The 27662-nt window shown below is 36.4% G+C and overlaps 9 protein-coding genes across 12 annotated transcripts; 4 read left to right on the top strand and 5 right to left on the bottom strand.

Annotated features, from left to right (window-relative positions):
* Positions 1-141: 141 nt before the first annotated feature.
* Positions 142-14459, bottom strand: LOC137580754 (2-aminoadipate transaminase). 2 transcript variants are annotated; one of them, XM_068294875.1, is made up of 5 exons: positions 14162-14459; positions 13977-14098; positions 13574-13875; positions 12953-13516; positions 142-368 (listed from the first exon to the last, which is right to left on the bottom strand). In XM_068294875.1, exons 1-5 carry the CDS (start codon positions 14321-14323, stop codon positions 220-222), a joined length of 1299 nt encoding a protein of 432 aa, XP_068150976.1. In that variant the 5' UTR covers positions 14324-14459; the 3' UTR covers positions 142-219. The 2 variants fall into 2 exon arrangements, with proteins under 2 accessions (XP_068150976.1, XP_068150983.1); XM_068294882.1 differs by lacking the exon at positions 142-368 and having other exon boundaries at positions 12671-13516.
* Positions 4019-12824, top strand: LOC137580739 (proton-coupled amino acid transporter-like protein CG1139). Of its 2 annotated transcripts, none has more exons than XM_068294865.1 (7): positions 4019-4096; positions 9502-9757; positions 10555-10741; positions 10812-11437; positions 11510-11685; positions 11748-11903; positions 11969-12824. In XM_068294865.1, the coding sequence occupies exons 2-7, from the start codon at positions 9528-9530 to the stop codon at positions 12058-12060; spliced, it is 1467 nt and encodes a 488-aa protein (XP_068150966.1). In that variant the 5' UTR covers positions 4019-4096; positions 9502-9527; the 3' UTR covers positions 12061-12824. The 2 variants fall into 2 exon arrangements, with proteins under 2 accessions (XP_068150966.1, XP_068150960.1); XM_068294859.1 differs by having other exon boundaries at positions 4025-4417.
* A 218-nt stretch (positions 14460-14677) lies between the features above and the next one.
* On the top strand, positions 14678-15392 carry Blos2 (biogenesis of lysosome-related organelles complex 1 subunit 2). Its single transcript, XM_068294904.1, has one exon. It carries the CDS (start codon positions 14784-14786, stop codon positions 15282-15284), a length of 501 nt encoding a protein of 166 aa, XP_068151005.1. The 5' UTR covers positions 14678-14783; the 3' UTR covers positions 15285-15392.
* LOC137580790 (immediate early response 3-interacting protein 1) lies at positions 15294-15820 on the bottom strand. The gene is made up of 3 exons (XM_068294914.1): positions 15631-15820; positions 15469-15567; positions 15294-15403 (listed from the first exon to the last, which is right to left on the bottom strand). The coding sequence occupies exons 1-3, from the start codon at positions 15716-15718 to the stop codon at positions 15348-15350; spliced, it is 243 nt and encodes an 80-aa protein (XP_068151015.1). The 5' UTR covers positions 15719-15820; the 3' UTR covers positions 15294-15347.
* Positions 15821-15943: 123 nt separating this feature from the next.
* On the bottom strand, positions 15944-17998 carry LOC137580730 (uncharacterized). The gene is made up of 5 exons (XM_068294848.1): positions 17770-17998; positions 16709-17711; positions 16429-16643; positions 16134-16363; positions 15944-16070 (listed from the first exon to the last, which is right to left on the bottom strand). The coding sequence occupies exons 1-5, from the start codon at positions 17889-17891 to the stop codon at positions 16021-16023; spliced, it is 1620 nt and encodes a 539-aa protein (XP_068150949.1). The 5' UTR covers positions 17892-17998; the 3' UTR covers positions 15944-16020.
* A 70-nt stretch (positions 17999-18068) lies between these two features.
* Positions 18069-21774, top strand: SuUR (Suppressor of Under-Replication). Its single transcript, XM_068294836.1, is given in 5 exon segments — positions 18069-18549; positions 18659-18858; positions 18923-19101; positions 19163-20769; positions 20772-21774. Coding segments are annotated over 5 exon segments (2721 nt in total). The 5' UTR covers positions 18069-18218; the 3' UTR covers positions 21176-21774.
* On the bottom strand, positions 21763-22688 carry LOC137580771 (uncharacterized). Its single transcript, XM_068294892.1, has 3 exons — positions 22341-22688; positions 22053-22261; positions 21763-21977 (listed from the first exon to the last, which is right to left on the bottom strand). Exons 1-3 carry the CDS (start codon positions 22532-22534, stop codon positions 21802-21804), a joined length of 579 nt encoding a protein of 192 aa, XP_068150993.1. The 5' UTR covers positions 22535-22688; the 3' UTR covers positions 21763-21801.
* Positions 22689-23811: 1123 nt separating this feature from the next.
* Mocs1 (Molybdenum cofactor synthesis 1) lies at positions 23812-26758 on the top strand. Of its 2 annotated transcripts, XM_068293409.1 has the most exons (5): positions 23812-23851; positions 23943-24288; positions 24360-24438; positions 25149-26000; positions 26133-26758. In XM_068293409.1, exons 2-5 carry the CDS (start codon positions 24106-24108, stop codon positions 26726-26728), a joined length of 1710 nt encoding a protein of 569 aa, XP_068149510.1. In that variant the 5' UTR covers positions 23812-23851; positions 23943-24105; the 3' UTR covers positions 26729-26758. The 2 variants fall into 2 exon arrangements, with proteins under 2 accessions (XP_068149510.1, XP_068149512.1); XM_068293411.1 differs by having other exon boundaries at positions 23818-24288; positions 26071-26255.
* Positions 26747-27601, bottom strand: Pfdn2 (prefoldin 2). The gene is made up of 2 exons (XM_068293415.1): positions 27333-27601; positions 26747-27266 (listed from the first exon to the last, which is right to left on the bottom strand). Exons 1-2 carry the CDS (start codon positions 27461-27463, stop codon positions 26951-26953), a joined length of 447 nt encoding a protein of 148 aa, XP_068149516.1. The 5' UTR covers positions 27464-27601; the 3' UTR covers positions 26747-26950.
* Between the last annotated feature and the right edge of the window lie 61 nt (positions 27602-27662).

The following is a 27662-nucleotide window of genomic DNA, read 5'->3' as shown; positions in this document are numbered from 1 at the left end:
AATACATATCTCGTACATCTCTCATCACCCAAATGCGCAATTTTTGATTAAATATATGAAATACCTAAAATAGTTTACAGACGCGCCACAAATTGTGTATATATGTGTGTGTGTGTGTGTGTGTGCAACATAACAAAGTAATTTTCCAATTTAGCTATAAGTTTTACTTGGTCTCTATACAACAAAGATTATTTAAATATAATTCATTTATTTTTATTATTATTTTGGCTCCTCACGTGTTGTTGTTGTTGTCAGTCGGGTGGGTGGGTGTTTGGTTGGTCGGTTATTTCTAGGGAGAAGGCCGGCCAAAGGGCAGTTCAAATACCTCAAGCGAGGGGCATTCGGATAGATATAATGGTCCCATGGTCCTATAAATGGATAAACATAGTTAGCACGTGTTTACGTTTTAATACATTTGAACACTTACTACAAGTTCAGGGCGAAAACAAAATATCTCATTACAATTTACTTTTCATTTTAGAACAAATTAGTTAAATTTGCCATACAATTGATAGACCGACGTGTTCGTACACATAATATTTGATTTGATTTCACAATGAAGTGCGGAAATTTGTCATAGTTATTAACAGAAATTGCTACCATTAATTACAATATACCTAGCCAACGCAATTTTTGTCTTAATTATGGGGCTAAAAGGTTTTTTGTTCCTTCCTTGATTGAGCCACTTAACTAACTGAATCCTGCATAATGAAACCTCACATCTAATAGCTCGAATTTGTAGCAATAAAAATAATGTATTTTATAATTAAACTACTTACTTTCAAATTGGTTTTAATCCTCTTCAATTACGCAATTAGGGCAGTAAAAGGATCTATTAACTCGCTAAGTTAAACAGAGAAAATTCTGTTATTGATGGCTTAAAAAGTAGGTAACAATAACTAACTGACTACGTTAATTGTGGCTACTAAGGCTTTAAGGATTAATCAAATCTAGTTAGCTGGACTTAACCTCCATATTGGCTCATCAATTACAATCTCATTCTCAGCTTAATCAGCCACACACTGAATTGCCTTGTAATGTGCGTCAACTGATGTTGCTTTTTATGATCTATTAACATGCGAAATTGAATAATATCATAATAAATTTTATGAGTAGCACAAATTAGCACTAATTTGCACCTTCGTTTGTGGTCTTAATGGTGGCAAATCTATAAAGCCAATCATTTAACGTGTGTTGTAGTAAATTGCCAGAAATTGGGATAACAGATGGCAGCAATTAACGTCACAGAAAGATGAAATTGATCGGTTGATTGATTGAAATGAATATGAGTAAACCAAACCTAAAACCCATATAGTATGATCGTATCTAACAAACAATTTATATTTGGTTTTCACGTGATTCACACATGCCCCACATACCCCACACCCCCCCAAAAAGAAAGAGCCTCTGACGTCATGAGACTAACAAACGTACACACACATACACACTCATCAACAGGCCAATCAACTAACCAACTACCAAACCAAAACTACGTCAGAGCCAAGTCTAGACGCCGCTTGACCGGTTTTTTTCTTTACCCATAGACTTGATTAATTGTAACACTCTGCGTATGCGCAATGTATGCCAGGAAGGTCTTGCCTTCGATTGAAATTTCAAGCAAATTCTCTGCCAAAAGCAAAAACAACAACAACAACAATAAGTGAACCGGTTTGCTGAGAAAGTTTATTAACTGCAACTACCAAAAAAAAAAAAAAAATCAACAAACAAAAACAATGTTAATTGGCAATGCAACGACAAATTTAAGCAGCATTTTTTTCCCTCTCCGCCCCACTGATTCTTTTTGCTACTCTTTGAAATATATTTTGGCAACGATCAATACTGGAAAGCATAAAAGTAAAAACAAAAAATTACAGAGAGAAAGGGACTAATTAGTGAGAGTGAGTGAGTGAGTGAGAGATAGAGAGAGATGAGGAAGGAGAAGGAGTTGAAGTTTATAAGGGGGTTAAGGCCCTTATTTCCCAAGTTGTTGTTGACAAACGGCTTCGGCTAGAGGTAATGCAGTCAGCTTATCGAGCAAATAGCAAATAAAACAGATATATATCTCATACATATTTACTTGCAATTCTTGTAAAGTGTGAAAATAATAAAGTTTAATCTTAAAGTTTCAATATTACAAAAGACAATTATTCTATTGCTGATTCGATAAATTCTCAACTTTGCAATATCATTTATATCTTATCCATTATGCTTTTGCAGGAAATTGATTGCAGATAATATTTTGTATGTTCTTTAGACGTAAATATTAATTAAAGCTTGTTATGAAACTAAAAATCTTAGTTTACAATGTGTAATGATCTACCAAAAGCGGTGAAATTAAGGAATGAATACCCTTTCTATTAGACGTGCATAAAGCTAATCCAACTGACATATCGCAAATGAAAGATCATTATGTTTTAAATGTAAATTTTCGTTAGCTTAACGAAGTAATAAAAACATCAAAAACATCATAAAAACGTCATTCAGTTGCATAGTGAATACAGTGAAAGGTGAAGGCTGAAACTGAAAAGAACTAATTAAAAACAAAACCTGAATACAGAACCGATTCAAATGAATGAGTCGAATGAGTACCCAGTTTCTAAGACGAAAAACAAACGATCCTTAAAATATGACAAAAACTCGAGAAGAATCTCGATGCAGTTGCATTCAAAGAGACAAAGAGCCTATACACTAAGCCAAGAAGTTCATAGGAAACCTTCACAGTGAGTGTGTGCAATGGAAACTTTAGAGTATTATGAATATTAAAATCAAAAACTTCGAATATTCAGAGCACTCTGTACATTCATTTAAGACGAATATTCTGTCATTTAGTCGAATGAAATCGTAGGAATAAGGTTAAATGCATTGAGTAAACACAAGTGCTCGTAGTCAAACTTATTATATACTTGACTGATTTGAATATATGGAGAATTTAATGAAGTGAATAATGTCAGTGAGTGACTATATTTATACCATGAGTGACTATATTTATACCATACTAAGTATACTTGACTGAATTGAAGAAACAGAGATTTAAAGGAAATGAATAATTTCAATTAGCTATGAATACTCAAATATTCAAAATTTAGAGTAATCTGCACATTAATTATGAAAGATAGTTGAAATAAAATGGTATGAATAAGGTTAACTGAAATGAGTTTAAGAGGAATTGAGTAAATAAGAGTGAATCACATAGTAGTCAAATCAAATCATCCATTTAACACTTGACAGAATTGAATAGAGAATCAAGTGGCATGAATGTTATGTATAAGCTATGAATACTTAAAATATTTAAGAAAATGTGAATCTTTAGAGTACTCTAAATGATTCGGCCATACATTATTTGGAATATAAAGATTTATTTATTCGATGATGTTTGTTAAAGTTTCTAAACACTTATTTCATTGCTCTTATGTGAATATGAGTACTCCATGAATGAACTGCCGAATTTTCAGTGGAGGCCTAGGTTTGAATATATTCGTGCCTCCTTCTCTTTCCTTGGGGATGTAAAGTATCGTTTTGAATACCTTTTGTACGACAATGAATGTAACAGCATTATAGCAACTAATAATCAGACTTAAGGTGAAGGCTGACAATCGTTTTGAAGAACGTTCTCAAGCTTAGCTTAGAGTAACCTTTGGATATGGGATATGTAGATCGTTTAACCCAATGAATGAAACCAAAGTATAAATATGTGTAAATTACCCTGATTTTTTTTTTAGAACTACCTTTCTCTCTCTCACTCCCTTGCGCGCACACACACACACACACATATACTAAACATATGAAATTTTGTACATTAAAATCTGCGTTAGTTAAAAATTTGTCTGTCTTTCCTTGCCCCCCCATCCTAACCCCACCCCAACCCAACTCATCTCTCTCTCTCTCTCTCTTTCTCTCTAACACTCTTCATCTTTGGCTGTCTCTTTCTGACCCATTCAACTGAGTTCGCATAGTCGTGCAATGTTTCGCGCGATGCTTAAAAACTGGTGACCCACGTTGGGTCTGATTTAGTCGTTAACGGGCGGCCAACACGATCACATCGCAGATCGAAACCTAAAATATATATAAATAGTAGTATATACATATAAATACATAGGTACATATATAGTAACTATCTACCTATAGTGAGAGTGTTTCTATTTTTTTATCTGTTCTGTTTTGTTACGTTGTTTCTTGTAATTACCCTGACCCCGCCCCGCCTCCCCCTCAAAAGTCACAGAAACTGTTGTTTAAAACAAAAATAAAAGTGGCCAAAAGAAAGTGCGAAACCAAGTGCCCTTGCGAAAATCTTGCGAAGTGAATTAGCATTACAACACTAATAACCATTTACAACAGACTTGTTGCACGTTTATGTAAATCCAACTGTGATATATACATATAAATATATATTAGATATATATAGTATATGTGCCAGTCGGTAAGTCCGAATCATTAGTCTAATAAAAGCGGAAGTACTTTATTTTGTTTTTACTTTTTTTGTCGAGAGCTTCTCTTAGGCTTTAGTTTTTTTTTTTTGCCGTTGTTTTTGTTGTTGTTGTTATAATTAAACTATATAATGACAAACGAAAAAAAAGGAACAAAAATACACAAAAACCGTCTCTTTATTTCAATTCAAATTAATTGCATTTAAAATTAGCTAACTACTCGAACAAAAACGACAAAAATTTTGTTGACGCAAATTATTGATCAAAATGCACAAAAATAGACACACACACACACACACACACAGAGAGAGAGAGGAGACTCAGGTCAGTCAAGTTGGACATAGCATATAAGATGTATAGCAAACATTTAGACACAAAAAAGGAGAAAACTAAACTAAATCACAATGTGCAGCAAAATAAAAACAAAAGCATGTACATCAATTAAGGCTGTACTCAGTTTTAGTACAACTAACTAAAGATGTCTATGACACGAAATTAGATGAGATGAAATGGGATGAGACGACACGACTCTCGATGCCTCAAAAGTGACTTGAGCTCAGTTGATGGTGAATAGGCGAGTTATGAATTGTCAAAATGCCAATTAACCAGGTCAAGGTCTTTATTGCATATGTCTATGCCTTTTGGTAATGACACTTAAAATCTCTCAGCAAGAAGAAAAGTTTGGCCATAAGCTGGCCAAAAACAATTTTGAAATAATAAATCGGCATGAAATATGATGGACTAATGTATTACAGTTCATATATTCAGTTTATATATTGACTAAGGAAGGCAAACATAGATAAATAACATTTATCTACAGTTCTGTTGGTAATGTTTTTTATATACATATCTATATCTAGAAAATGTTTTTGGCGAGGGTCCTGTTAAGAAAAGAAAGACACATTACCGACTCATTAATTTTAGTTATTTTCGAAAAGGACATTTTGTCAATATAAGGATTTACCACTTGGAAGATTTACTATTTCGGGTTAAAAGGTTTAAATTATCCATTCTTGATTAAAAATATGAAGCTTGCTCATTGTACTTTTATATTTTTAGTTGGTACTTTAATAGCTTAGTTAGCTAGAGTTTCCGAGAAATATATTTGAAAAATACTGCAGTGAGTGATATTTTTTTATTCATTTACTTGATTACTCACTTGTTGTTCACTTACTCAGTTCACTTTATACGTGAATACAAACAACGATCGGGTCGTTTGCTTCTGATGTACATGTATATTCTATATAGAGTCTTCATTTTCTGAATACTAAACGATGCTTTGGAAAACGACAAAAATATAATATTTTCAGTTTATCAAAACTTCAATTAGGTTTCAGTAATTTAAATACTAATGATGGGGAAAATCGTTTTTCGATATTAAAATTTGAACACTTTGGCAGGACAGTAAACAAGTTTGGCCAAAGAGAGTTTAAACTTTAAACCCTTTTCTTTAATGAATCTTGTAGTTTTTGTTTAAACAAGTTTTAACTTTTTGGCAATTGATTAGCTTGAGTAAATGAAGTAATATTTAAGATTTATAAGTATTATTTATGATATTATATTTGCATATTTCTACATAGTCAGTGAGTTGCTTGTTAGTTTATGTGTCAGTCCATCACTCATACGCCGGATTGTCCAAACAAAGTTCTCTGCATTTTTTGACATTTTAAGACTCATATGAAACATGAGCTAAACAACAGAAGACGAGCGAGAGCAAATGGAAATTTTATATTTTTTTTGTTACAGAGCATGCCATAATCAAGTACATATGTACATATGTAGTGGAAACAGTAATGCGATAGCAATTCAAATGACTTAACTTAGCATTCAACTAAGTTGGCTTAAGTCACCTGTAACTGCTAACTACATATACATACATACATACATATGTATGAATGTATGTGGCTGCCCCCTGACATTTGGCCACACCTCAGAGATCTTTGGGGTCTACCTGAAGTGCGATACTCCCGCGCAACACTCTGCAACATCAACGTCATGACACACACATACACACAAGGCAAACAATTTTCAGTTGTACCCTTACAGCGAGGGCTATATTAGTTCCAATGCAGGCAGACAAGAGCCTAGCTTGTTTTAGAAAGAAGTTATAAAATGCTCTTACTTTTCAAGGGTATCGATTCGTCGAACCCATTATGTTTTGAAATATTTTGTTGATAAATTTAACTTTTAGCGCGTCAAATGGCAATATAATTTGATTATAAAAACGAGAGAAAAGGCAAAAACAGAAAATTGCAAACAAAGCTACTGAACCATGGCAAGTATTTTTTTTTGTTCTGCTAGAGTATTTGGCAATTTGATGCATTTTTGGGGTTTGGATCTGAATTAGTTAACCAAAAATAAATGTTATTCTTTTGAAATGAACAGAACTTGAGGTAGACTGCGAAAATTTTCCATTAAGAATCAATTATATCAATAATATTTAAAGCAGAGCAAGGCCAACAACTTTTCATAAAACAAGAAGTTTAAATTCAATTGAATTTCCAATTTTTTGTATTGGTCTAAGGCCGCCCGCTTTAGGCCAGGCTCATTGAACTTGTCAAGCCCCAGACGACTTATAAATAATCCAACTACCACATACCCGATAAAAACAATAAAAAACAAAAAGGTTAACATAATAACAGAAAAACGAAACAAAATAGTCGCGTGCCATTGCTGTCTACACGTGAAGATACAGAGACAGACACACATGTATGTAGATACATATCTATTTATGAATGTATGTCTGGTCCGTCTGTTCAGGGTTAGCTCTTAAATTTTTCTTAACTCAATTTGCTTGTGAAAGAAGAACTGAAAAAAAAAACCATACAAATTTACATTAACTCATGCGCAAAAAGTGTCAAAATCTTAATGATTTGTTTGGTGTCTTTTTGGGATCTCTTCTTGTTTCTTGCGTTAATAAATGCGTCTATAATCCAGTTTAAACCGGCTGCACTCTTCATTAGTAAAACAAACTAACTATCAAGTATGGCTTCTATATATACATATGTATATAGGTATATTTTTTTTCTTTTGCCTGCATAAATTATAGTAGAATAAATTATCAACAAAATTTCTGCGAATTTTGCGTAAAAAAACACAAGAAAACTGAAAAAAAAAATCTAACAAAGAAGAAAAAAAGTGAGTTTACTGACGTTTGTCTTCAAAAGATGACTTCGCAATCTATTTTTAGCCATATGATATGCAAGATTTGCCAACTTTAAAATTTATGTTTAGAAAGCACTTAAAATCTATAAATCTCTTTTAAGAGAAACGATAAATATAGATAGTTAATACAATGATCTTAATAATTAATAGTTATGCTAGTAAGGATATCTATCCTTTAAGTAAAGAATTAAAGAAAAATATATATTATAGTGTTAAAATGCAATTATAAAGTTGTAAGCTTTGCCCACCTTATTTCCATTTCATATTTGTGGTCTTAATTCTCAACTTGTTTTAGCGTTTAAAATGTGAAACGAGGATTGTAACTCTGAATCATTTTGAATCTGATATGAACTACTCAACTGATAATGATTGTTGGTAAAAGAAAAGTTTTAAATACTTGAATAATATTTTACAATTGTTTGCAACTTTCTTAGGAAATTACTCTTAACTCTGATAACACTCTGAGTTCTGAGTAAATACTTTAAAAAACAAGTATCTAAATAAATATTTGAATTTAATTCTGTTCATGTGCATTGTTAGATCCGCAATGATCAAATATCAATAACTTTCTCATAATTTATTTTTGATATTCTTATATACATTCAATGGAAAATTCTTTACCTGACAGAGTTATGAGGGAAGTTTCTTTTTTCTGTGAAAACTATTAATTATGTATTCTATGCAACATTTTCTTTGAAGTTAAACTGACAATGCATCATCATCATCAATAATTCATTTGGCATAGTTGGGGGAAAATGTGTTTATTAAATCATTCGCAACTGAAATCGTTCACATACATACAGACAATTCCCAAAAGTCACTTAGGCACATTTAATGACTTCCGCATATCTCAGACTAGCTTAATAAATACCTAGATGGGTTAGTAGTAGACAGAAGAGAAACCAGTAAACTAGATGTACTTGAGATTATGCATGCATGATGCGAGTAAAGACAAGTTCCAATCCCAATTTGTGGGTGCCATAGAGCAGCCAGCACTACAGACAACTAACTACTTTACCTGATATATATACATATATAATATCTAGCCCTATCTATGAATCACAATTACATGCATTTTATAGTTCTTTTCTTTTTGCATGATGTCAAGAAGTCAATTCAAGAGCAATTAAATCTAATTGCAAGATATGCGAAAACCGGAAAAATTTCAAATTCAATGTCCCAAAATTTCCATTTTTTTGTTATTACCCCCTCCCTTCTTCCTCCTTTGTTTCATGATGTTTTTTCCTTTTGGTTTTTTTTTTTTTTTTGTTTATGATTATCTTAACTGGTACAATAAAAAAAAAAAAAAAAAAAAGAAACAAATCTTCCTAAATGTCATACATATTTTCTAATTAAGATATAGGCAATTGTTGTTTTTGCTGCTGTCACAGCAGATAAAGAGTGAAATAAAAAATAGAAAGGTTCGAGGGGTTGGAGGGGGAATATACATATGTACATATATGTATATATATGAAAAATCAGAATAGAATCCAAAGTTAGTGACAAGTGTGTGACAGTAAAATTGGCGACAATTACGAGAATCTCTTTGCACGACAAGTTGAAAACGTATTCTTGATTTTTTGTAGGTAGATAGAACATGCCGATTTTATCAGAATCGTGTGTGCCTTAGTGGGTGTGTGTGTGTTTGTGTTTGTGTGTGTGAGGGGTAGACAACATATTGCTTTGCATTGAACTTGACATTTCAGTTGCGGTCTGCTTTTAATTTAGAAAAATATAAACTATTTTTAAGCAAAAGACAGACAGATTGCAGAATGCAGTGCACTGCACGCACTTGAGCCTGTTAGAGGTATATAGAATGAATGATAGAATTCTTGCATTTGAACACTTGCCTTCATTCCGTTCTATGTATCTAAACCATTTACCTAGTATTATCTTTTCTATTTTATTACAGTCCCCGTCATCATCATCATCCACAACATGAGTAAAAACGGGCATAGTAATGCAGCCTTTATTGGTGATCATGTGGATAACATTAAGCAGCCAGGATCAGTGGCAGGAGGAGGAGGAATTGGTGGCAAGCACACATCGACATATCCATCATTGGAGCTAGCCGAGAAGGGCACAAATAATAACAATAAGGCCGCCATTGTTGCCAAAGATCCCGATTATAATCCCTATGAGAATCGTCAAGTTGAACATCCCACTACGTAAGTTAATCTTAATCTACATATCTGTTGATGACTAATTTGTTTAAAAACTCATGAATATAAACCGTTGAAAAGATTGTAGGGATGATGTAGGGTTGTATGTAAAATGATTGAAATCACGACCCTAAAGTATGCAACAGTTTGCCAATGCATTAATTGTTATCAGATTTCTTAAGTTTTACATGTATTTATTTTAACAATGTACTGAATTTAAAATACCAATTAAGCTAATTTCACAGTGTGTCAAGTTTTCGAAAACTGTTCCTGTTTGGATCAAAAACCTAATGAATTTTGAAGGGCAAACAAAGAAAAACTGTTACGACATCCTTAAGTATCCTTCTAAAGGGGAAAAAACACATTTATTAATAGATTCTTGTCAATATATTAAAGGTCGCTCATCCAATTTTAATCATATGGTTGGATATAGGAAATATCACCCCCCACTTACTTCCCTGTACCAAGAGCCAACAAAATTACAGCCATAAGAACTTCAAAATAGAGTTTGTTTGTTCAACTTTTTTTAAAAAATGAATCGAATTGGAGACTTTTAAAATAATTTGGTAGAAGTTTGCTTCAAAAAATGTTTTAATAAACTTAGACTTATTAATTAATGCATATCAATCAAATGACCGTAAAAGATAGACTACACATACATAGATAAAATGCATGCAAAATAGGCTAAGTAAAGAAATTTCGACATGATATCATATATTTTATACAGGAGTAGAGAAACTATCTATGTATAGTAGAAAATCTTTCCACTTACTTGAATAATTTTTAAACAAATTTTCTTTTAGCAATGCAGAAACATTGTTTCATCTATTGAAAGGATCATTGGGTACAGGAATTTTGGCTATGCCTAATGCCTTTAAGAATTCTGGCTATGTGACAGGATCGATTGGAACTATAGTCATTGGTTTCATTTGCACATATTGCATACATCAATTGGTCAAGGCAGAGTTTGAGTTGTGCCGTCGAAAGAAGGTTAGTTCTGTGAATGGATTCCAAGGTGAAACAGTTCTCTCATAAATTGCTGTTGTTGATTATCCTTTAGATGCCCGCCATGAATTATCCAGCTGTAGCAGAAGCTGCCCTTAACGAGGGACCATCCTGCTTCCGTGCCTGTTCTCCATATATTGGAACTGTGGTCAATACCTTCCTATTGATCTATCAACTGGGCACTTGTTGTGTCTATGTGGTATTTGTGGCCTCCAACATCAAGTCAATTGTGGATGCCGTTTGGGAGACGAATGTTGATGTACGTCTATGCATGATCATCATTTTAGTGCCCCTCATTCTGATCAATTGGGTGCGCAATTTGAAATATTTGGCTCCGTTCTCCACTCTGGCCAATGCCATAACCATGGTCTCCTTTGGCATCATTTGCTATTACATTTTCCGTGAACCCATCTCGATGGAGGGCAAAGATGCGGTTGGAAAAATTGAGAATTTCCCATTATTCTTTGGCACCGTGCTATTCGCATTAGAGGCAATCGGTGTTATATTGCCATTGGAAAATGAGATGAAAACACCAAAAAAATTTGGCGGCAGTTGCGGTGTGCTTAATGTATCGATGGTGTTGATTGTGTTCCTATATGTGGGCATGGGCCTTTTCGGTTATCTCAATTATGGCACCTCTGTGCTGGGCTCCATAACGCTTAACCTGCCGGAACATGAGATGTAAGTATGAACATGAAATGGATGTGAAGCAAAGAAAAATGCTTTAAATATGACAAAAATTGTAAATTACAGCCTGGCTCAATGTGTCAAAGGCATGTTGGCCTTTGCCATTTATATAACCCACGGCCTGGCCTGTTATGTGGCCATCGATATCACTTGGAATGACTATGTGGCCGATAGATTGGGACCCCAGCGTAATAAACTCTTTTGGGAGTATACAGTTAGAACTCTTCTGGTTCTTGCCACTTGTAAGTCCATATAATAACACGACAAAAGGAAGCCGATTACTATACGAATATTCAACTTGCAGTTCTTTTGGCTGTGGCTATACCCAATCTGGAGCTGTTTATCTCACTCTTTGGTGCTCTGTGTCTATCCGCTTTGGGCTTGGCTTTTCCCGCTCTTATACAAATCTGTACACATTGGTATCACACCAAGGGTATTGGCAAAATATGGCTTTTATTAAGTGAGTATATTGAAATTGTATACTTTCAATGCAATTAACTAACTAACTACTCTTTCTTTTTATAGGTAACTTTGTGTTAATCATTGTCGGAATACTGGGCCTGGTTATAGGCACATATACCTCACTCAAAGAGATTGTACTCACATTCTCCGAGTAGTTATTTGTTATTTAATAATCTTTGTTTGTTAATGAATGAATTTCTTTTTCTTTTTTTTTTTCTTTGTATTTGCCAAGTGGCATTCCAATTACAAGTGAAAGTATTATGAACAAAAACATCAAATATGAGAAAACTATGTAAATCGATAAACATTCACAGACCCACTATATATATACATATAGACAGTTACCTACCTAAGCATGCATATATAAAGGACACAACTTTGGGTCAACAAAAGTGGCATATTGAAATCCTTAAAGTTCCAAGTTTCATTTTGGTATGCTTCAATTGCTTTTTCAATCTCTCGACATATTTCTCTTTCTCAATTTCGATTTACTATCATTCCTATATTAACTAAAAGCTATATAGCAAAGCAAAATCCTAAATATATATCGAATGTTATTAAGATTTCTGTACAGTTAATTGTTGTGTGTAAACTTGATAAACTTGTATAGAAGAAAAGAAAATATGTACTAATAATAATTTTTTTTAAATGAAATTTATCAGATTTGTGATATTTTGAGAATATTATGCCCAAGATGAAGACACACAAAACGCAACAACAAAAAAAAAACCAAACAAAGAAAACATAAAAATACAAAACACAAACTTTATAACAATTTAAAAATAACTCTATATAGCTTCTAATCGTAATCATTAAGTAGTAGTTTTAGCAGCTAAGTTGCCTTAAATTATGATAATATAAAATGGAAAAACAAAAATATATAGAGAAGCGTAATAAACGTTTGTATATTGCCATAAAATTTATGTACTACAAATTAAACTTTTATAGTTTTTCTATAGCCGTTTAAGGCACGACAAAGACGTCTGGCCCCATCCTGTAGCTTTTGCTTGCCATGAAAGGCAATGGATAGTCGAAAGTGTTGCTTACCCATATCATTTGCCAATGCAAATCTAGCACCAACAATAAATGCAATTTTCTCATGTTCCAAACAATACTGAAGAAATTCACTGGCGTCCAATGGATCGGGTAAACGTATCCAAATGAAATATCCACCGCTGGGCTCCAGCATTTTACAATCGGTGGGTAGTTCTGATTTCAGGATCTCAATGGTGGCCAACATGCGGTCTTTGTAGGCCTCATGGAGACGTTTAATATGCTTTTGAGCCAAATTCAATTCAAATAAGCTACCAACTATGCCGGCTGTGTAGTTATTAAAACAACCACCACTCTGTATCAAGCCATTTTGCAGCAGATGAGGCTTTAGACGTGCCGGAACCTCTAGCCAGCCCAAACGTACGCCCGGACCAATGATCTTTGAGAAACTGCCATTGGATATGACATTACCCTTGTAACTTACATCCGAGCTAACATCGTAGGATAACAAACGGGCATGTTGGGGTTTCTCGCCATAGTGTAATATATTATAGACATCGTCACATACCACCAAAAAGTCATACTTGCGTGCCAAGTCGACAATACCACGACAGACAGCTAAAAGTCAAAATGAAACTATAAGACATCAATCTAAATCTCTTCCATGGCACCCACCTGGCGAAAAGAGAATGCCTGTTGGATTATGATAGGTGGGTATCGTATAATAGATGCTCCAGAATTCTTTATCATTGGATTTAAATGCCGCTTTTGCCACCTGCTCTTCGAGATCATGCAAATCGACACCATCATCATTTAATTTAATTGGCACCAGAGTCAAACTAGTGAATTCCTTCATGCTATCTAAAGCAATCATATACGTAAATTCATCCACAAAAATGTAACCCTTAAAGTCAATTAGTGTGGATATCAGAAAATGTAGACCTTGTGTGGCTCCCGTTGTGATAATCAAATCCTCACTGAAAAATCAAATAAAATAAAAGTCAAGTACAATATATAATATATGTATGTACATACATACATATGTATTTGATAAGACTAAACCGCAATGTGTACTAACCTCTTCATGGGAACATCGTACTGTGAGCTAAAATAATTGGCTATCTCACGGCGTACTTCAAAGTTGCCACTTTTGGGTCCATACTGAAAGATCAGTGATTGATTTGTTGACCTTTCCCGTTCCTTTAAAAAATAAAACAATTTTAAGATAGGAAGAAGAATTTCCCTCATTATTGTATTACCTACCAGACAATGTGCCGTGGCCTGATGAAATATGTCACAGCATGGCTCGAGAAGATCAGTGCCTGGGGCTCCTACGCCCAGGTTTAAGACATTCGGATCGTATACATTCCAAGCGCCGCCATCGAAAAGATGCTTCAATTTAAGTTCCTTTTGGGTTTGCGACATGCTGCCAGCTGAAGGTGAATTTTTATAATGATAATTTCAAGTCTTATCACACTAAATTACACTACATAATAGCAATAACAATTATATGTATCAACTAAATCAAACAAAAATTTAAACTTATAAAGCTCTTCGCTTTTTTTTGCCATTCAGAGTGACACTCAATTTCCCAACCTTGAGCCCAGAGATATGAGAAAGTCGATTCAACAATTTTTCTGTGGAATTATAACAAATGAAATGTTTGCAATGTTTAAATATTTGAGCATTTTTAATTATCAACATCATAATATGATAAAAAATTAAACAAATTTATAAATGTGTACTTTGCACCACGGTTGGTACAAAAACACAAACATTGGCAATCGCAGTGAAACGTGGACAACAACAGCTGATAAATTTTTCATTTTACTTGGCATTATTGTTGTTGGAATTAATTTTTTTTAGTCCGATAAACAACAACAAAATGGATACGGAAAAGCCAACAACTAACACTGCGGCAGCTGCCGCCGGAGCCTCCAGTCAGGATCCTTTACTGGACTCACCACTGCGAGGACCCACCCTTTCGACTAGCACATCCAGTTTCGAGGCCCTGGCCCATGCCCACGATCCCAATCTCTCGAGACTGGCCACAAAGATGTTTCGCAAAACCGAGGACTATATCACACATGAGTTGAATGCACCTCTCGAGGATTATAAACTGCTGGAGGAGATGAATAAGGCGACCATCGAAAAGTACAAGGATATGCGTCAAATTGCCGAGAATTTGAATGGCTCAACCAACGAGCTGAGTCTAAAGTTTCAGCAGCTGGCCCCACTAATGCAGCAAATTGATGAGATCTCCGATACGGTGGACAAGTTGGAGGCAGCTGCCTATAAATTAGATGCCTATAGCATAGCCCTAGAGAATCGGGTCAAATGTGTGCTTCAACGTAAATCGACACCGGCAGCGGCGGCACAGACATAATGGGGAATATTTTTTTTTATACAAAGAACATTTTTATTACAATAGATATGTATGTGTGTAAAACTAACCAAGTAATAGTTTAAATAAAATGGCAATTATATTAAGGAAGATCAATGGAACTGCAAAAGAAACAATTGGCTTTATTAGTTGCTACTTGTGCCTAATTGTCGCTTAATTTTCTTACTCTTTGCCACTGTGCGTATAGATCGGATGAGATTTAGTACTTGATCCTTGGCTGTGGGAGCACCAAAGCTCTGTTGACCTGCATGCCGGCCCCAACCGACTGAAAAACGAAAGCACAAGTTTTTGATTATTGTTTGCCGGATCCGGGTCAGATTCGACTTACATTTGGCCAAGAAGCGCTCCTCATGCAGTATGCAAACTGCATTTAAACACAGCAGCGATGCTTCAATTAGGGTCCACAGAGTAAACATATCAGAAATTCTATTATTAATTGAAGCAAGAGCCCGAACAGTTTTTTTGTTGACGTCAGTTATTAAGCGCTACCATTAGTGTTGTTCATTTAGCCATTTTTGGCTTCTTTTGCCAAGTTGCACAACACTATTTGCCATTCACCATGACATACAACACACACATACATACACCTCGCTCAACTGAGAGCGCCCAATTCAAATAAGAATAAACCAAGTCCTACACTCCTTTTGAATCATCAATTATTGCAAAGGTAGAAAAATACTTAGAATTATGGATTAGATATAAACTTAGACAAATTCAACTAATTCCTATAGGGTAAAACACCCAAAGCACATTTGGACCAATTTGGGTCTAAAAAGAGAGAATATTTGCTAGATAAAATCAGATTTTCAAACATTATTCAGTCCAACTTACTAGTATCTAGGGTAAATAGACCATATGTTTTGCCCGTTGAGGGAAGGACATTGCTTTCATAATCCGACACAAGATTCTCCAAATCTTTGAGACTATAATTAAATTGCGTTTCAGTCTCTTTCATCTGTTGGGTCTCCTTCTCGGACAGCAAACGGAAACGTATATTACAAAGACTAGTTAAATCTTTTAACTGTTCAGCACTAAAAGGCGGTTCGACTATATGCAGTAAACTGAAAATGTGAACGTGTGAAATAAAACCTTTTTCTTTTATAGTATTAATCTCAATGCCCTTTACCCTTTAAGAATCTCCACCGAGTAGTCACTCACTGGACCCACACGTTGCAATACAAAGTCACGTTCGAACGACCAAGTTCGTGGCTTTTTTGCACTATCGCCGAAGATCAAAGTCAGCGAAAGATCCCTTCCAGAATGTATCAATAGAGTTTTCATAGTTTTCGAAACCACTGTTTTGTTAAGAGATGAAAAGCCTGTGTCCTTGAATTTGTCATTCTGAAATTTAAAGCCAAATTGTTAGTTGAGTTTTGCTGGAGAACATTCGATTTAACAATTCGCACCAGATTCAGTTCCTCTTGATACATCTGCTTCATGCCATTAAGCATTCTTAGAGTATCAATTAGTTTTATTGCCCAATAGCTGGCACCAGCACGTTTCTCCTCAGGCTGGTCCTTAGCCTCAGCCAAGGAAATAAGGGCCACAAGTAAATCATCGATATACCCCTGAATAGCCAGCATCTTAAATATTGCCTGTGTGGCTTCTATAACAAGTTCCTCATTCTCCTTATATGTAACGCCGGCCGTTAGGAAAACTTTCCTGTCCAACAATTTACGCAAATATGTTTGAAAGAAATTTGTCTTTGAGGTCGATTCTTTTTTCAGCAATATACTCATATCATTGACCAAAGCGGTGAGCATTTCCATAGTTGACTTCACCTTCTTTTTGGAGCTATAGACTCTTAACTTATTGAATTCCACACTTGACTTCAATTTACTGATGGCTTTCAATTTATGCGCTTTGAGAATATAACACTCGAGAGCAAGATCATATAATTCAAGAAGATTTTCAAGTGTTTGAGTAACCTTTTGTAAATCTTTGCTGGGTAATTTTTCGGCAATTAAATTTGTCATGGTTTCTTTGTGCGGCAGCCAATAGTAGTCATGTAGCCAATTAATGCAAAAGACTGTAGCTTTCCGCAGAACACCGACTGGGGGAAGAATTTGGCCATGGGCACATAAATGTCTCAGGTCTACAATAAATGAATTCAAGCCCAATTCCTTTGCTGTTTCGTACATACTGGCCGTGCCATGACCTTTGATAATTGAAGACATGAAATTGTAAAAGCGTGTAAAAGCGCTGGCATATATATTTTGGATTTGGCTATTGCCGTTTTTATCCTCCATCTGAGCTTCGACAAGAACAGAAGTGGCTAGGACAGCTGCTGGACAGAGACTGGCGCGTCGATATTGCCATATACGTATTTGTCGAAGAGCCAGGGAATGACTTTCCTCATTGGAGGAGGTCTTGTCGAATAGCCAGTTATAGACTTTTGAAAATTCCGATCTGTAAGAGAGTGAGAAGTAAGTGACATGTGACAATTGTTTTGTTTATGCAAACGCACGTGTCTCGCCAAGGGGTAACAACTAATCTCATTTTGGTAGGTGCAGAAGTGTCTTGTGTAGGTGTTTCCTCCTTACTGGCCTTCCTTTTTACAGCCTTCTTTGCTTTCTTATGAACAGACATAATAACCAAATATGAGTTTAGTAAAGATTTAAATAAAATGTTCCAAAACCATTCACGGTTTAGCCGGTCAACTGAGATGCTCTGTTAGCTTGAAAGTGAGTAAAGGAAAGTTTTTTTTTTTTTTTGCATATCGAGAGTCGATAATTTTACAGTTCTACTGTTCTGCACATCTCTAGAAATGAGCGCCGACCTGAGTGCCACGGTGAACGGCGACTATCGAAATGAAAATATAATAAAGTAGACGGAGATAGACCAAGAGACCAAAAATTACTCCAGCCTCTGTATTATCCACACATATCATATATATACAATTCAAACAAATCGGGAATGTATCACTTTGTCTCAGAGCAGACACCAGAATTGCGACTTGCCACCAATGTTGTCGTCAGCAGTCAGACAACGCAATATCTGAAGAGTTTCCAACTGGAGGCGGTGCAATTTATTTACGAACGGCTGTCCAAACACCAATTCTGTATACAGAACGATGAGAGCGGTTTGGGTAAAAGTGCAGCTGTGGTGGCACTACTAAGTGCTCTGGAGCCGGCCAAAAAGAAAACATTGATTGTAATGCAAAACGATGACCGATTGCTATCTGGTTGGCAATTTCATTTTGATATCTTGACGGATTTACCTGTCTACGTAATACAGGATGTCAAAGGTAAGAAGAAGGAGTAACTTGTCGCCGTCTTCATGAAAGTGAGTGCGATGGCACGACATGATGGAGTTTAAAATCCATTCCTCAACTAATGTGACTCATTTTCGCACAGACTCCACAGAATCACCGCACAGTGTTTACTTAGCCAAATGGAGTATATTGAGAAACATTGGGGATCTAAGTAGACTTAATTTTGATCTAGTCATTGTGGATAATCGTGGGCATACGCTAAACAATAATTTTTGTACGTCTATGCTATTCAAGCACTACGAAAAGAAGGTCAATCTAGTGATCTCAAGTGTAGATATAACCGTAAGTGAGACACTGAGATATATTTATTTAATTCTTTTTAATGTTAACTAGAATTCTTTTTAAGTCGGAGACAAAACTCTTGTATAACATACTTCGTCTGGGCGGATGCCTAGAAAACCAATATAGAACATATCGTAGTTTTGAGCGAAAATTCCATTTGCCCGATGCCAAAGAGGTCTTTCAAAAGAAAGTCGATCTTGAGGAATACTACAAGCAGCGAGGTTTTCTAGGCGAGTACATCAGGTAAGTGTAAAATTCTTATCTTCAATGTCAATGTTTACGCATCCTGAATTCTTACTTTTAGAGATTATCGACTGCGTCGTTATCGACATCAATTTGATCAATATTTACCCTTGGTCAGCGTAGAGCATTACAATAATAGTCTTAAACTGTGGCTGACAGCGAACAACAGCGAGAGTACACTGAGTGGCTCTACTCTGCCTACGATATCTTCGCCAGATGCGCGTTCCACAGCTGAAACAGATCAGATTATGGAATGTCTAATTAATTTGAAGCGCGTTCGGGAATGTGCTCAGGAGCCAGAGAAATTATCAGAGCATAGTGATGAAGTGTTGGCCATGTCACCATTGGTTTTCGAAATGTCTGAGCCCGAAGAGGAAGACAGACCGCCTCCAATACCTGCGCCGCCGCCATCACAAGCTGTGGTCACTGTGTCAAGTGATGATTGTGAGATGGTGACACCACAAAAGAGAAATAAGCGAGTGCCGTCAACACCAACGACAAAACGAAAAGCCAAAAAGCGTTTAGTTCCGTTGAAGCCGTCGCCAGTGGAGATTAGTGAGTCTGAGGGGGAAATTGAGACAGTAAAGCAGACTTCGGCTTCTCCTGTGATTGCAACCAGAAAGATAAACATCCGACTAAGGCGCACAACAATAGCTACACCCCAATCTGATGCTATAAGGAATACAGTTAGTCCCAAGAGTGAGCCCAAGGTAGTGAAACAGGAAGCGGAGACACCCAGTCGTCCAATGACGCGTGGCATGCAACGATTGACTCGTTCGGCCTCCGCTCGAATGTGTAGCAAATATATGAATAGAAATAGAACCACAGAGACACCCAAACGCAAGGCAGGACGTCGGCCAAAACGAAAGTCTTTGGCCAGAGAAATGCCTATGGCAGCCGATAATCCAACACAACCACCACCAATAACAACAACAGCAACACCACAATTGCTTAGCTCTAGTTCAATATCATCAGAATACTTGCAGTGTGCCCAAAAGATGCCAGAGAATCTAGATGTTTTGGAATTGCCTGGCTTTCGAGTGCCTTTTACACCCTCACCTGCCACGCCAAATAGTCTTTTGTTGCCATCAGCGTTTAATCTCTTCAGTGACTCGGAGCTGGTCGTTCCCATAGTCAGTCAGAAGCAGAAAGAGATTGTTGTCGTATCCAGCTCACATGATGATAGCTCACATTCACAGCCTACGCAAAGTCGCCGGACACGAGCTTTGAAGCGAAAACGAAACGAGGATCATCATCCGCAGGCAACGCCATTAAGTGTCTCTTCCTCTAACTTTGGGTCACTTATCTCGCAGCAACAACAAAGGCAACAAAATAAATCACCAGATATATTTAGTAACTATTCGGAATTATCTCAAATGACCCTAACTCAGCCTCAGCCGTTCGAGGGCTTTAAAATTTTTGGTTCGGAGGTGAAGCAAGTGCAACAACAAAATGCCAAAACAAAGCCAATTGGCAAAAAGAGGCGAGATCGCTCTTGTCTGGACATTTTGGAGCAAATGTTTGACACACATCGACGGCCAGAGAAGCCAGCCAATACTCAGGTTATGCCAACATTGCCACGCAGAAATCTCTTAGAGGATGAAGCTGACATGGACATTTTTGAAATTACCAATAATCGTGAATTCGGAAGTCGACTGCGCCTCAATTCGGGGGAAATGTCTCACCTGTGCAACAGCAGCAGCACCAGACACAGCAAGCTTCGTTGCGTTCTCCACAGCAGCCAAACAAGATTACCAACTATTTAATTAGCTCCGGACCCACACCAGAGGAACGTACCTCAACGCAAATGGCCAATGTACGTAAATCACCAAAATCCATAAGGGCCACACAACCGCAGCAACAAACCACAAAACTCACACGCTGGTTTGGTGCAACTGCCACCGGCGCTGGCAACTCCTCCGCCACCAACACTCAGATAAGCTCGGGTGAATCGTCAAGTGCTCCCACCACTCCCAAAGGGCCATCGACTAGTGCCAATGCGACGGCAGCAATGCGAGCTGGACGTACTTCACGTAGTCCAACTAAACGCAAAAGACTGGATCTCTACAAATGATGACAATTTGATCTCCGATCCAGGAATATATAAAAATTTCGTAAAACAAAACAAAAAGACTCGAGAGACATTTTCAATAGCTTGCGAACTGAATGTAATCAAAATACAATTAGCACAAAGGATTAATATTGGAAAGAAAAGTTAATTTTACAAATATTATATATAAAGAATATATATGAATAGTTTATAATTTTTCCTTGTTTTAATTTTTTTTTTTTTTTATTCTTAGTATGCAATTTTAATTTGTTTCTTTAGAGATTGGTTCCACATGAACTGGACATACATTTTAGCTAGCCAATTTTTGTTGTATATCAATTATGATTTTTCACTGGAAGTGTAATGATTTGGAAACAAAATGAACTATGATACATATATGTACATAAGTAGGAATAATGATGATGAAAAATATATATGTAACTGAATATGAAAATGATTAATGATGTGCCCTTTTGCTTTCAATACAAAAAGAAAGATTCAATACATCTCATATAACCTTTATGAGAAAAAATAATATTTAATGTATACAAAACAGATGGTTATATTAGTTGTCTCAACATTTGCAATAAATATCGTTTAAGTTTGCGAAATTGCATTGAAAATTGAATACTTGTTTATTAAAAGAGTTTTTAAGTCGATTGCTTGTTAAAAATATGAGTTAAATTATGAATAACGGCCTGCCTCTGGAATTCGAGCTCTCTTCGGCACATGCTACTCAAAAGTGGAGGACATTGATACTTGATTCTCTCATGGGCATAGGTATCCTTTTTGACTCCACTAAAGCGAAACTCACTGAGAGTGTGTACTAAAGAAACACAAGAAAATGTTAAAATTGAAAAATCTTTAGATTTATACGGAATGGTAGGTAGTAGGCACTTACGACAGTACAATCCTTTAAAGAAGCAAGTCTCATGGGTCGATTGTATGGCATATTCAATGGGTGTAACACCGGGTTTAGTTTTTGTAACCATATATTTGGCTGTGGCTGTATTTATCCAATGTGGCCAATGTGATAGACGTTCGGTGTATTCTACTGTATATCTCCAATCATGGGCGTGGCCATGATCTGCTAATATTTTGAAATTTATGCTATTTAATGAAGAAATCCATATTATCCATATGTACATGTAGTAGTCAGCGATAATTTCCTTGAATATCTTAAACTCACATAGTGGGATTTAGTAGACGCATTTTATTAAAATCGGCCACATATTCCCAAACCTTTTCCGGTCTTGTATTACTGATAGTGCCGCCTATTTGATATTCATAATAGCTGCCGGAGATCACAAACACATAGAACAATAGGCCCAATGTAAAGAAGACTGAGATTCGTCTGATATTAAACCGGGGAGCGCCATGCATGTTGCTTGCTTGCAGTTGATGCTGAGGTTGATGATGATGTTCCAAAATACGTTTCAAATTTGAAATAAACAAACGATAAATGTAAAAATACAAACAAAAAACCAAAAAATCTTCTGAATGATGTGGTCCTATCGGCAACAAAGCACTAAATGAGAGGAATTAAAATGAATATCTTATTCCAAATTATTCCATATGTACGGAGAGTAATGGAAGAGCGAAAGAAATAAGAAAAGAGAGTGGCGAGATCTCCCTTTAGATTCAGAGGCTTAGTTTTCAAAAGGGGAATATTTGTTATCAATTGAGTCTTGGGATATGTACATTTTTGTTTTTATCAGAGTCTGTTCTCACATTGTTTACGTTTTCGTTTTCAAATGTATAATAGTGACATTTATAACTAAAAATTAAATATTCTTTACATTTAAATATCTTGCCATCATTCTAATATAAAAAATGTTTACAATTTAAAGCTGCTAAGAAACACTATAAATGTCATATTCAATTTGACTCTTTAATCGTAATAAATGAATCGAGTATATAATCATTCTTCCCTTCAGTTATCTTCTACATTAGCCAAGAAATCCTAATCACCATCAAATAACATCGTTCCACAGCTGCCACAACCGGATATCTTGACTTTTATTTAGTTTGTTTTTTTTTTTTTTTTTGGATTAATTCAAGTGGTCGCAAAAATTTAGCACATGTGAATGAATATATTTTCACTTCATAAGAGAAAACACTTGGACAGGGGCTTAGGCTTACTCTGGCAGGAGTTTAAACAACAAAAAATTTCAAAACTTTTCAAAGAGAAGAACTTGAGAAATATAATCGGGACCTAAATCAGAAGCTTCATTCGTTACCAACTCTAAAAGCCAGTTTAATGTAGTTATACATTAAAAAAGCTGACTGTTATTTATTTTTTAATGATTATCTACGTGGGTCAAACTCCATTAATTAAAGGTACATACATATGTTTCTGCCCCTTTTTTTGGCGTCCAATTTCCATGCACATAGCCAAGCACAGTGATGACTTACTTGACAAGTGTACACAGGGTCGGATTTAGGGCCTTCACAAAAGAGACGAGAAAAAGGCGACACTAGGTGAAAAGGCAAAGAAAAGTGAACTTAAAATTTGTATTATGTTTGCCCCATTTGGCTAACACCTCTCTAATTCCAGCCCTGTAGAGTATACGATATGAAAGCTTTTCGACGAAGAAAAAAAAGCTTAGTAATAGACGGGCAAATAGCCCCCCATATGATCTTACCTCGGTTCAGTTTATAAACAACAGTAGCCGGTTGCAGTGGTCGATAGATAGTCCGGTATTACCTTCTGTTTAACCTAGTCGTATGCGTGTTTTTTTTTTTTGTGGCCAATGTAATTGCTTATCACATCAAATTGTCTAAATTGCAGAAACTGAATCTGACACCCAAGCTATCGCCCTCTTAGCCCCCTCCCTCGTGGTTCCATTCAATACATATTAAATTGGCCTTACGTAATCAATTTGAATGTGTTTTGAAGAAATTTAATACAAATTATATGAAATAAACACAATCATCAATTCAAATCAAATGAAATGCGGCTTCTTGTCAGACACGCGAATCTGTTGTTATTCCAACATCAATGCGGCGCAGGTCCAGTTTCTTCTATACGGCAAATGGCAGCGACTGCGGCTACAACCGGTTACCTCAAATTGGCAACAAGTGCTCAAACAACACCAGCAACAACAACAAGCACAATGAGAGCAGTTGATAGAAAGGTAGCTTTGTTAGCAAAAAGTACAATTGAAATCAATAACTAATGACAATATTCATCAAATATTCATTATAGGTCTCGCCTTTAACGGATAGTTTTGGACGACATCATACCTATCTGAGAATTTCCCTAACAGAACGCTGTAATTTACGTTGTAAGTTGTTGTTCTTTTTGTTAAATCCTACGACAACACCAAAACAATAATCAATATAGGTTTAATAGTTTTTGTTATCGTCACTACTTCAGTTTAATGATAAGACACCATTTCCCACACCGCTTACCCTCTTCAACAGTCGTACCTTAATTAAATGTTATGGCGAAATTCTCAAAAAATAATTGTATACATATATATGTACATATGAACACCAATCTACAAAATTTGAGGACAAACGAAATTCATGCACAAAAGATTGTTCTAGGCCCAAACATATTGTCTCCACAGAATTTCCATTATGCTTGTTAGTGAAATTTCAACATTTCGTGGGTTTTGAATGGTCAGATAGATTCAAGTTGAATCTTACACCAGCTTTACAGAAAAGTTTTACGAGTGATAAATTTAAAAAACATAAAACTTATTTGTTTATCCAATTTCTAGAAGTAAATATACCCTTTAAATTATGAGATTCTCCATAGAAATTTTATTAAATCTCACCTAAGGGTGAGTGGAAATTTTTGAATGTCCCCTTTGGAAACTGAAGATATCACTTATAAGAAAAACTATAATATACTCTCTTTTCATTATGAGAAACAATTTTTCCAAGATTTATCAAAAGTTCAAAATGAAAGAAAGAAAAACACTTACCGCATTCCTTATGTATAAATATACAATGTATATATTTCAAGACATATTTCTTTTACCATCAGGTGACTATTGTATGCCCGCCGAAGGAGTGCCATTGCAACCCAAGTCTCATCTGTTAAGCAATGAAGAGCTTATACGATTGGCCCGTATCTTTGTGGAGCAGGGTGTACGTAAGATACGCCTAACGGGCGGCGAACCGACTGTACGTCGTGACATTGTTGATATAGTGGCCGAAATGAAGGCATTGCCACAATTAGAGCATATTGGTATAACCACAAATGGTCTAGTTTTGACCCGTCTGTTGCCCTCTTTGCAACGTGCTGGTCTGGACTCTCTAAATATTAGCCTGGATTCGTTGCGTAAGGAGCGCTTTGAGCGTATCACACGACGCAAGGGCTGGGAACGAGTTATAGCTGGCATAGATTTGGCCATTCAATTGGGCTATAGACCCAAAGTGAATTGTGTACTCATGCGTAACTTCAATGAAGATGAAATTTGTGATTTTGTTGAATTCACCAGAGATCGTCCAGTGGATGTGAGATTCATTGAGTATATGCCATTTAGTGGCAATAAATGGCAAACGGAAAGATTGATATCGTATAAGGAAACATTGGAAGTGATAAGAAAGCGTTTTAAAGACTTTGAGGCATTACCAAATGGTCCCAATGACACGTCAAAGGCATACGCAGTGCCAGGATTTCAGGGTCAAGTGGGATTCATTACCTCCATGACAGAGCATTTTTGTGGCACATGCAATCGGCTGAGATTGACAGCAGATGGCAATATAAAAGTATGCCTATTTGGCAATAAAGAGTTCTCTCTGCGAGATGCCATGCGAAATAAGGATATCTCTGAAGAGAATCTGGTAGATCTGATTGGAGCAGCAGTCCAACGAAAGAAGCGCCAGCATGCAGGTGAGTTTTTGCAAATGAATCTTCAGTGTCATGTCACAAGATTGACTGTGTCTGTGTGTGCTCTTCTCAGGCATGTTGAATCTATCGCAAATGGAGAATCGCCCCATGATACTCATCGGCGGTTAATTACAGGTCCCGTTCCAGTTCCAGTTGACCTGATTTATCATTCTTCAATCCATCATCTTGTTCAACAAAAATATCATCAAAATCATCATCATCATCAAATACGCCGCAATTGCAGCCAACTCAGTCATGTGAATGCTCAGGGCAAAGCCCAGATGGTGGATGTGGCAGAAAAGTCAATCTCTACGCGTATGGCCCAGGCGGAGGCCTATGTTGTGGTTGGTGAACAGTTAACCGAGCTAATAGCTGCCAATCAGTTGGCAAAAGGAGATGTTCTAACTATAGCCCAACTGGCAGGCATAATGGGAACCAAGTTGACATCACAATTAATACCTCTTTGCCATAATATCGCAATATCATCAGTTAAAGTCGAGGCCAAGTTGCTGGAGCGAGAGCAATGCGTACACCTGAAATCGACTGTTCGCTGCCGCGGGCAGACTGGAGTGGAAATGGAAGCTCTGACCGCCGTCTCCATAGCTGCACTCACTGTCTATGACATGTGCAAGGCCGTTAGCCATGATATCTGCATAAGTCAAGTGCGTTTGCTAAGCAAATCTGGTGGCAAGCGGGACTATCAACTTAATGATAGGCATCATTCCAAATAAAATCCCTTTTAAAGAAAATTTAAGAAAAAATTAGCATTTTCTTTAATTTGCTGGCGTTTTCTTTTTTTTTTATGGGGGCTGTAGATTTCGTGTGAGTGAGAGTGCTGTATGTATGGATGAGAGCGCGAGTAATGTGTTATAGAACTAAAAAAAAATTATTTGACATTCAACATTTGAATTTATCTTTCAATCCATGTTTGACACTTCGGCCGGCTTGCGCTTTTAGTTCGAGACCAGAACATTACGATTCTCCGATTTGGATGCCCCTTCCGAATCTGATGATTTACTGCCCGGTGCGCCATCGACACCCAGATGTTCGCCGCGGATCTTAATATTATGCTCCTCTTTGAATTTATTTAGCTCGCTTCCCTTTTTGCTCAGATCATCGGTGACTATGGTGATGGTCTTGGCAATGAAATCCTTGTTCTCGACCAGCTGTGGCAATACATCTTTAACTGTGCGTTCGCATAGCACACCGCCAATGAGACGGAAACATTTGCGCTCCGGATCGGCTGATTGGAGGGTTTCTATCACAGTTCTGTACGGAATGGAATAAGGATGAGAATTTTTTTCCGGGGCGATCTGTCAAATGACTCAGACTCACTTGTGCTCTCGCAAATCCATTTCGAGCGTGTTAAGGCTATTGGCCAAATTTCTTTGCTCGCTTCGCAGCTGTTGGAATTGTGCGACAATCTTCTCTTGGCTCGCGGCCGCCTTGGCTGCTTCGGTGTTCATTTTAATATTTGGATATTTAATAAACCGAGTCGCAGGCAGAGGAAATAATTACGAGCGTCTAGCACTTGTAAATTATAATAGAACAAGCACTTAGATATTTGTAATGGAATAAGCTAAACTAGCACGAGGCAGTGTTACCAGACGCTGTTCGATTAATTTTCCGCATCTGGCAACATTCACTGTGCACATTTTTCATCAT

This window comes from Drosophila tropicalis, unplaced genomic scaffold (genome assembly GCF_018151085.1).
Source record: "Drosophila tropicalis isolate 14030-0801.00 unplaced genomic scaffold, ASM1815108v1 contig_1190, whole genome shotgun sequence".
NCBI lineage: Eukaryota > Metazoa > Arthropoda > Insecta > Diptera > Drosophilidae > Drosophila > Drosophila tropicalis.
This window is presented reverse-complemented; position numbering and strand designations above follow the sequence as displayed.

Excerpts from the sequence above, each read along its gene's own strand:
- Pfdn2 (XM_068293415.1), bottom strand. The coding sequence starts at position 27,463 with ATGAACACCGAAGCAGCCAAGGCGGCCGCGAGCCAAGAGAAGATTGTC. Across the intron at positions 27,267-27,332 it reads ATGGATTTGCGAGAGCACAA|AACTGTGATAGAAACCCTCC; the intron begins GTGAGTCTGAGT and ends CATTCCGTACAG.
- Blos2 (XM_068294904.1), top strand. The coding sequence starts at position 14,784 with ATGGATACGGAAAAGCCAACAACTAACACTGCGGCAGCTGCCGCCGGA.
- LOC137580739 (XM_068294865.1), top strand. The coding sequence starts at position 9,528 with ATGAGTAAAAACGGGCATAGTAATGCAGCCTTTATTGGTGATCATGTG. Across the intron at positions 11,438-11,509 it reads AACCTGCCGGAACATGAGAT|CCTGGCTCAATGTGTCAAAG; the intron begins GTAAGTATGAAC and ends TGTAAATTACAG. Across the intron at positions 11,904-11,968 it reads CAAAATATGGCTTTTATTAA|GTAACTTTGTGTTAATCATT; the intron begins GTGAGTATATTG and ends TTCTTTTTATAG.
- LOC137580730 (XM_068294848.1), bottom strand. The coding sequence starts at position 17,891 with ATGTCTGTTCATAAGAAAGCAAAGAAGGCTGTAAAAAGGAAGGCCAGT. Across the intron at positions 16,644-16,708 it reads ATCAAGAGGAACTGAATCTG|AATGACAAATTCAAGGACAC; the intron begins GTGCGAATTGTT and ends TTTAAATTTCAG. Across the intron at positions 16,071-16,133 it reads TCTATTTACCCTAGATACTA|ACCCAAATTGGTCCAAATGT; the intron begins GTAAGTTGGACT and ends CTCTCTTTTTAG.
- LOC137580754 (XM_068294875.1), bottom strand. The coding sequence starts at position 14,323 with ATGTCGCAAACCCAAAAGGAACTTAAATTGAAGCATCTTTTCGATGGC. Across the intron at positions 13,876-13,976 it reads TACGATGTTCCCATGAAGAG|TGAGGATTTGATTATCACAA; the intron begins GTTAGTACACAT and ends TTGATTTTTCAG. Across the intron at positions 369-12,952 it reads TGCATTGGCAAATGATATGG|GACCATGGGACCATTATATC; the intron begins GTAAGCAACACT and ends ATCCATTTATAG.
- Mocs1 (XM_068293409.1), top strand. The coding sequence starts at position 24,106 with ATGCGGCTTCTTGTCAGACACGCGAATCTGTTGTTATTCCAACATCAA. Across the intron at positions 24,289-24,359 it reads TGAGAGCAGTTGATAGAAAG|GTCTCGCCTTTAACGGATAG; the intron begins GTAGCTTTGTTA and ends TATTCATTATAG. Across the intron at positions 24,439-25,148 it reads AGAACGCTGTAATTTACGTT|GTGACTATTGTATGCCCGCC; the intron begins GTAAGTTGTTGT and ends TTTTACCATCAG.
- LOC137580771 (XM_068294892.1), bottom strand. The coding sequence starts at position 22,534 with ATGCATGGCGCTCCCCGGTTTAATATCAGACGAATCTCAGTCTTCTTT. Across the intron at positions 22,262-22,340 it reads CGTCTACTAAATCCCACTAT|CATAAATTTCAAAATATTAG; the intron begins GTGAGTTTAAGA and ends TTCATTAAATAG. Across the intron at positions 21,978-22,052 it reads CTTTAAAGGATTGTACTGTC|TACACACTCTCAGTGAGTTT; the intron begins GTAAGTGCCTAC and ends GTGTTTCTTTAG.
- LOC137580790 (XM_068294914.1), bottom strand. The coding sequence starts at position 15,718 with ATGTTTACTCTGTGGACCCTAATTGAAGCATCGCTGCTGTGTTTAAAT. Across the intron at positions 15,568-15,630 it reads GGAGCGCTTCTTGGCCAAAT|TCGGTTGGGGCCGGCATGCA; the intron begins GTAAGTCGAATC and ends TTCGTTTTTCAG. Across the intron at positions 15,404-15,468 it reads TATACGCACAGTGGCAAAGA|TTCCATTGATCTTCCTTAAT; the intron begins GTAAGAAAATTA and ends TTTCTTTTGCAG.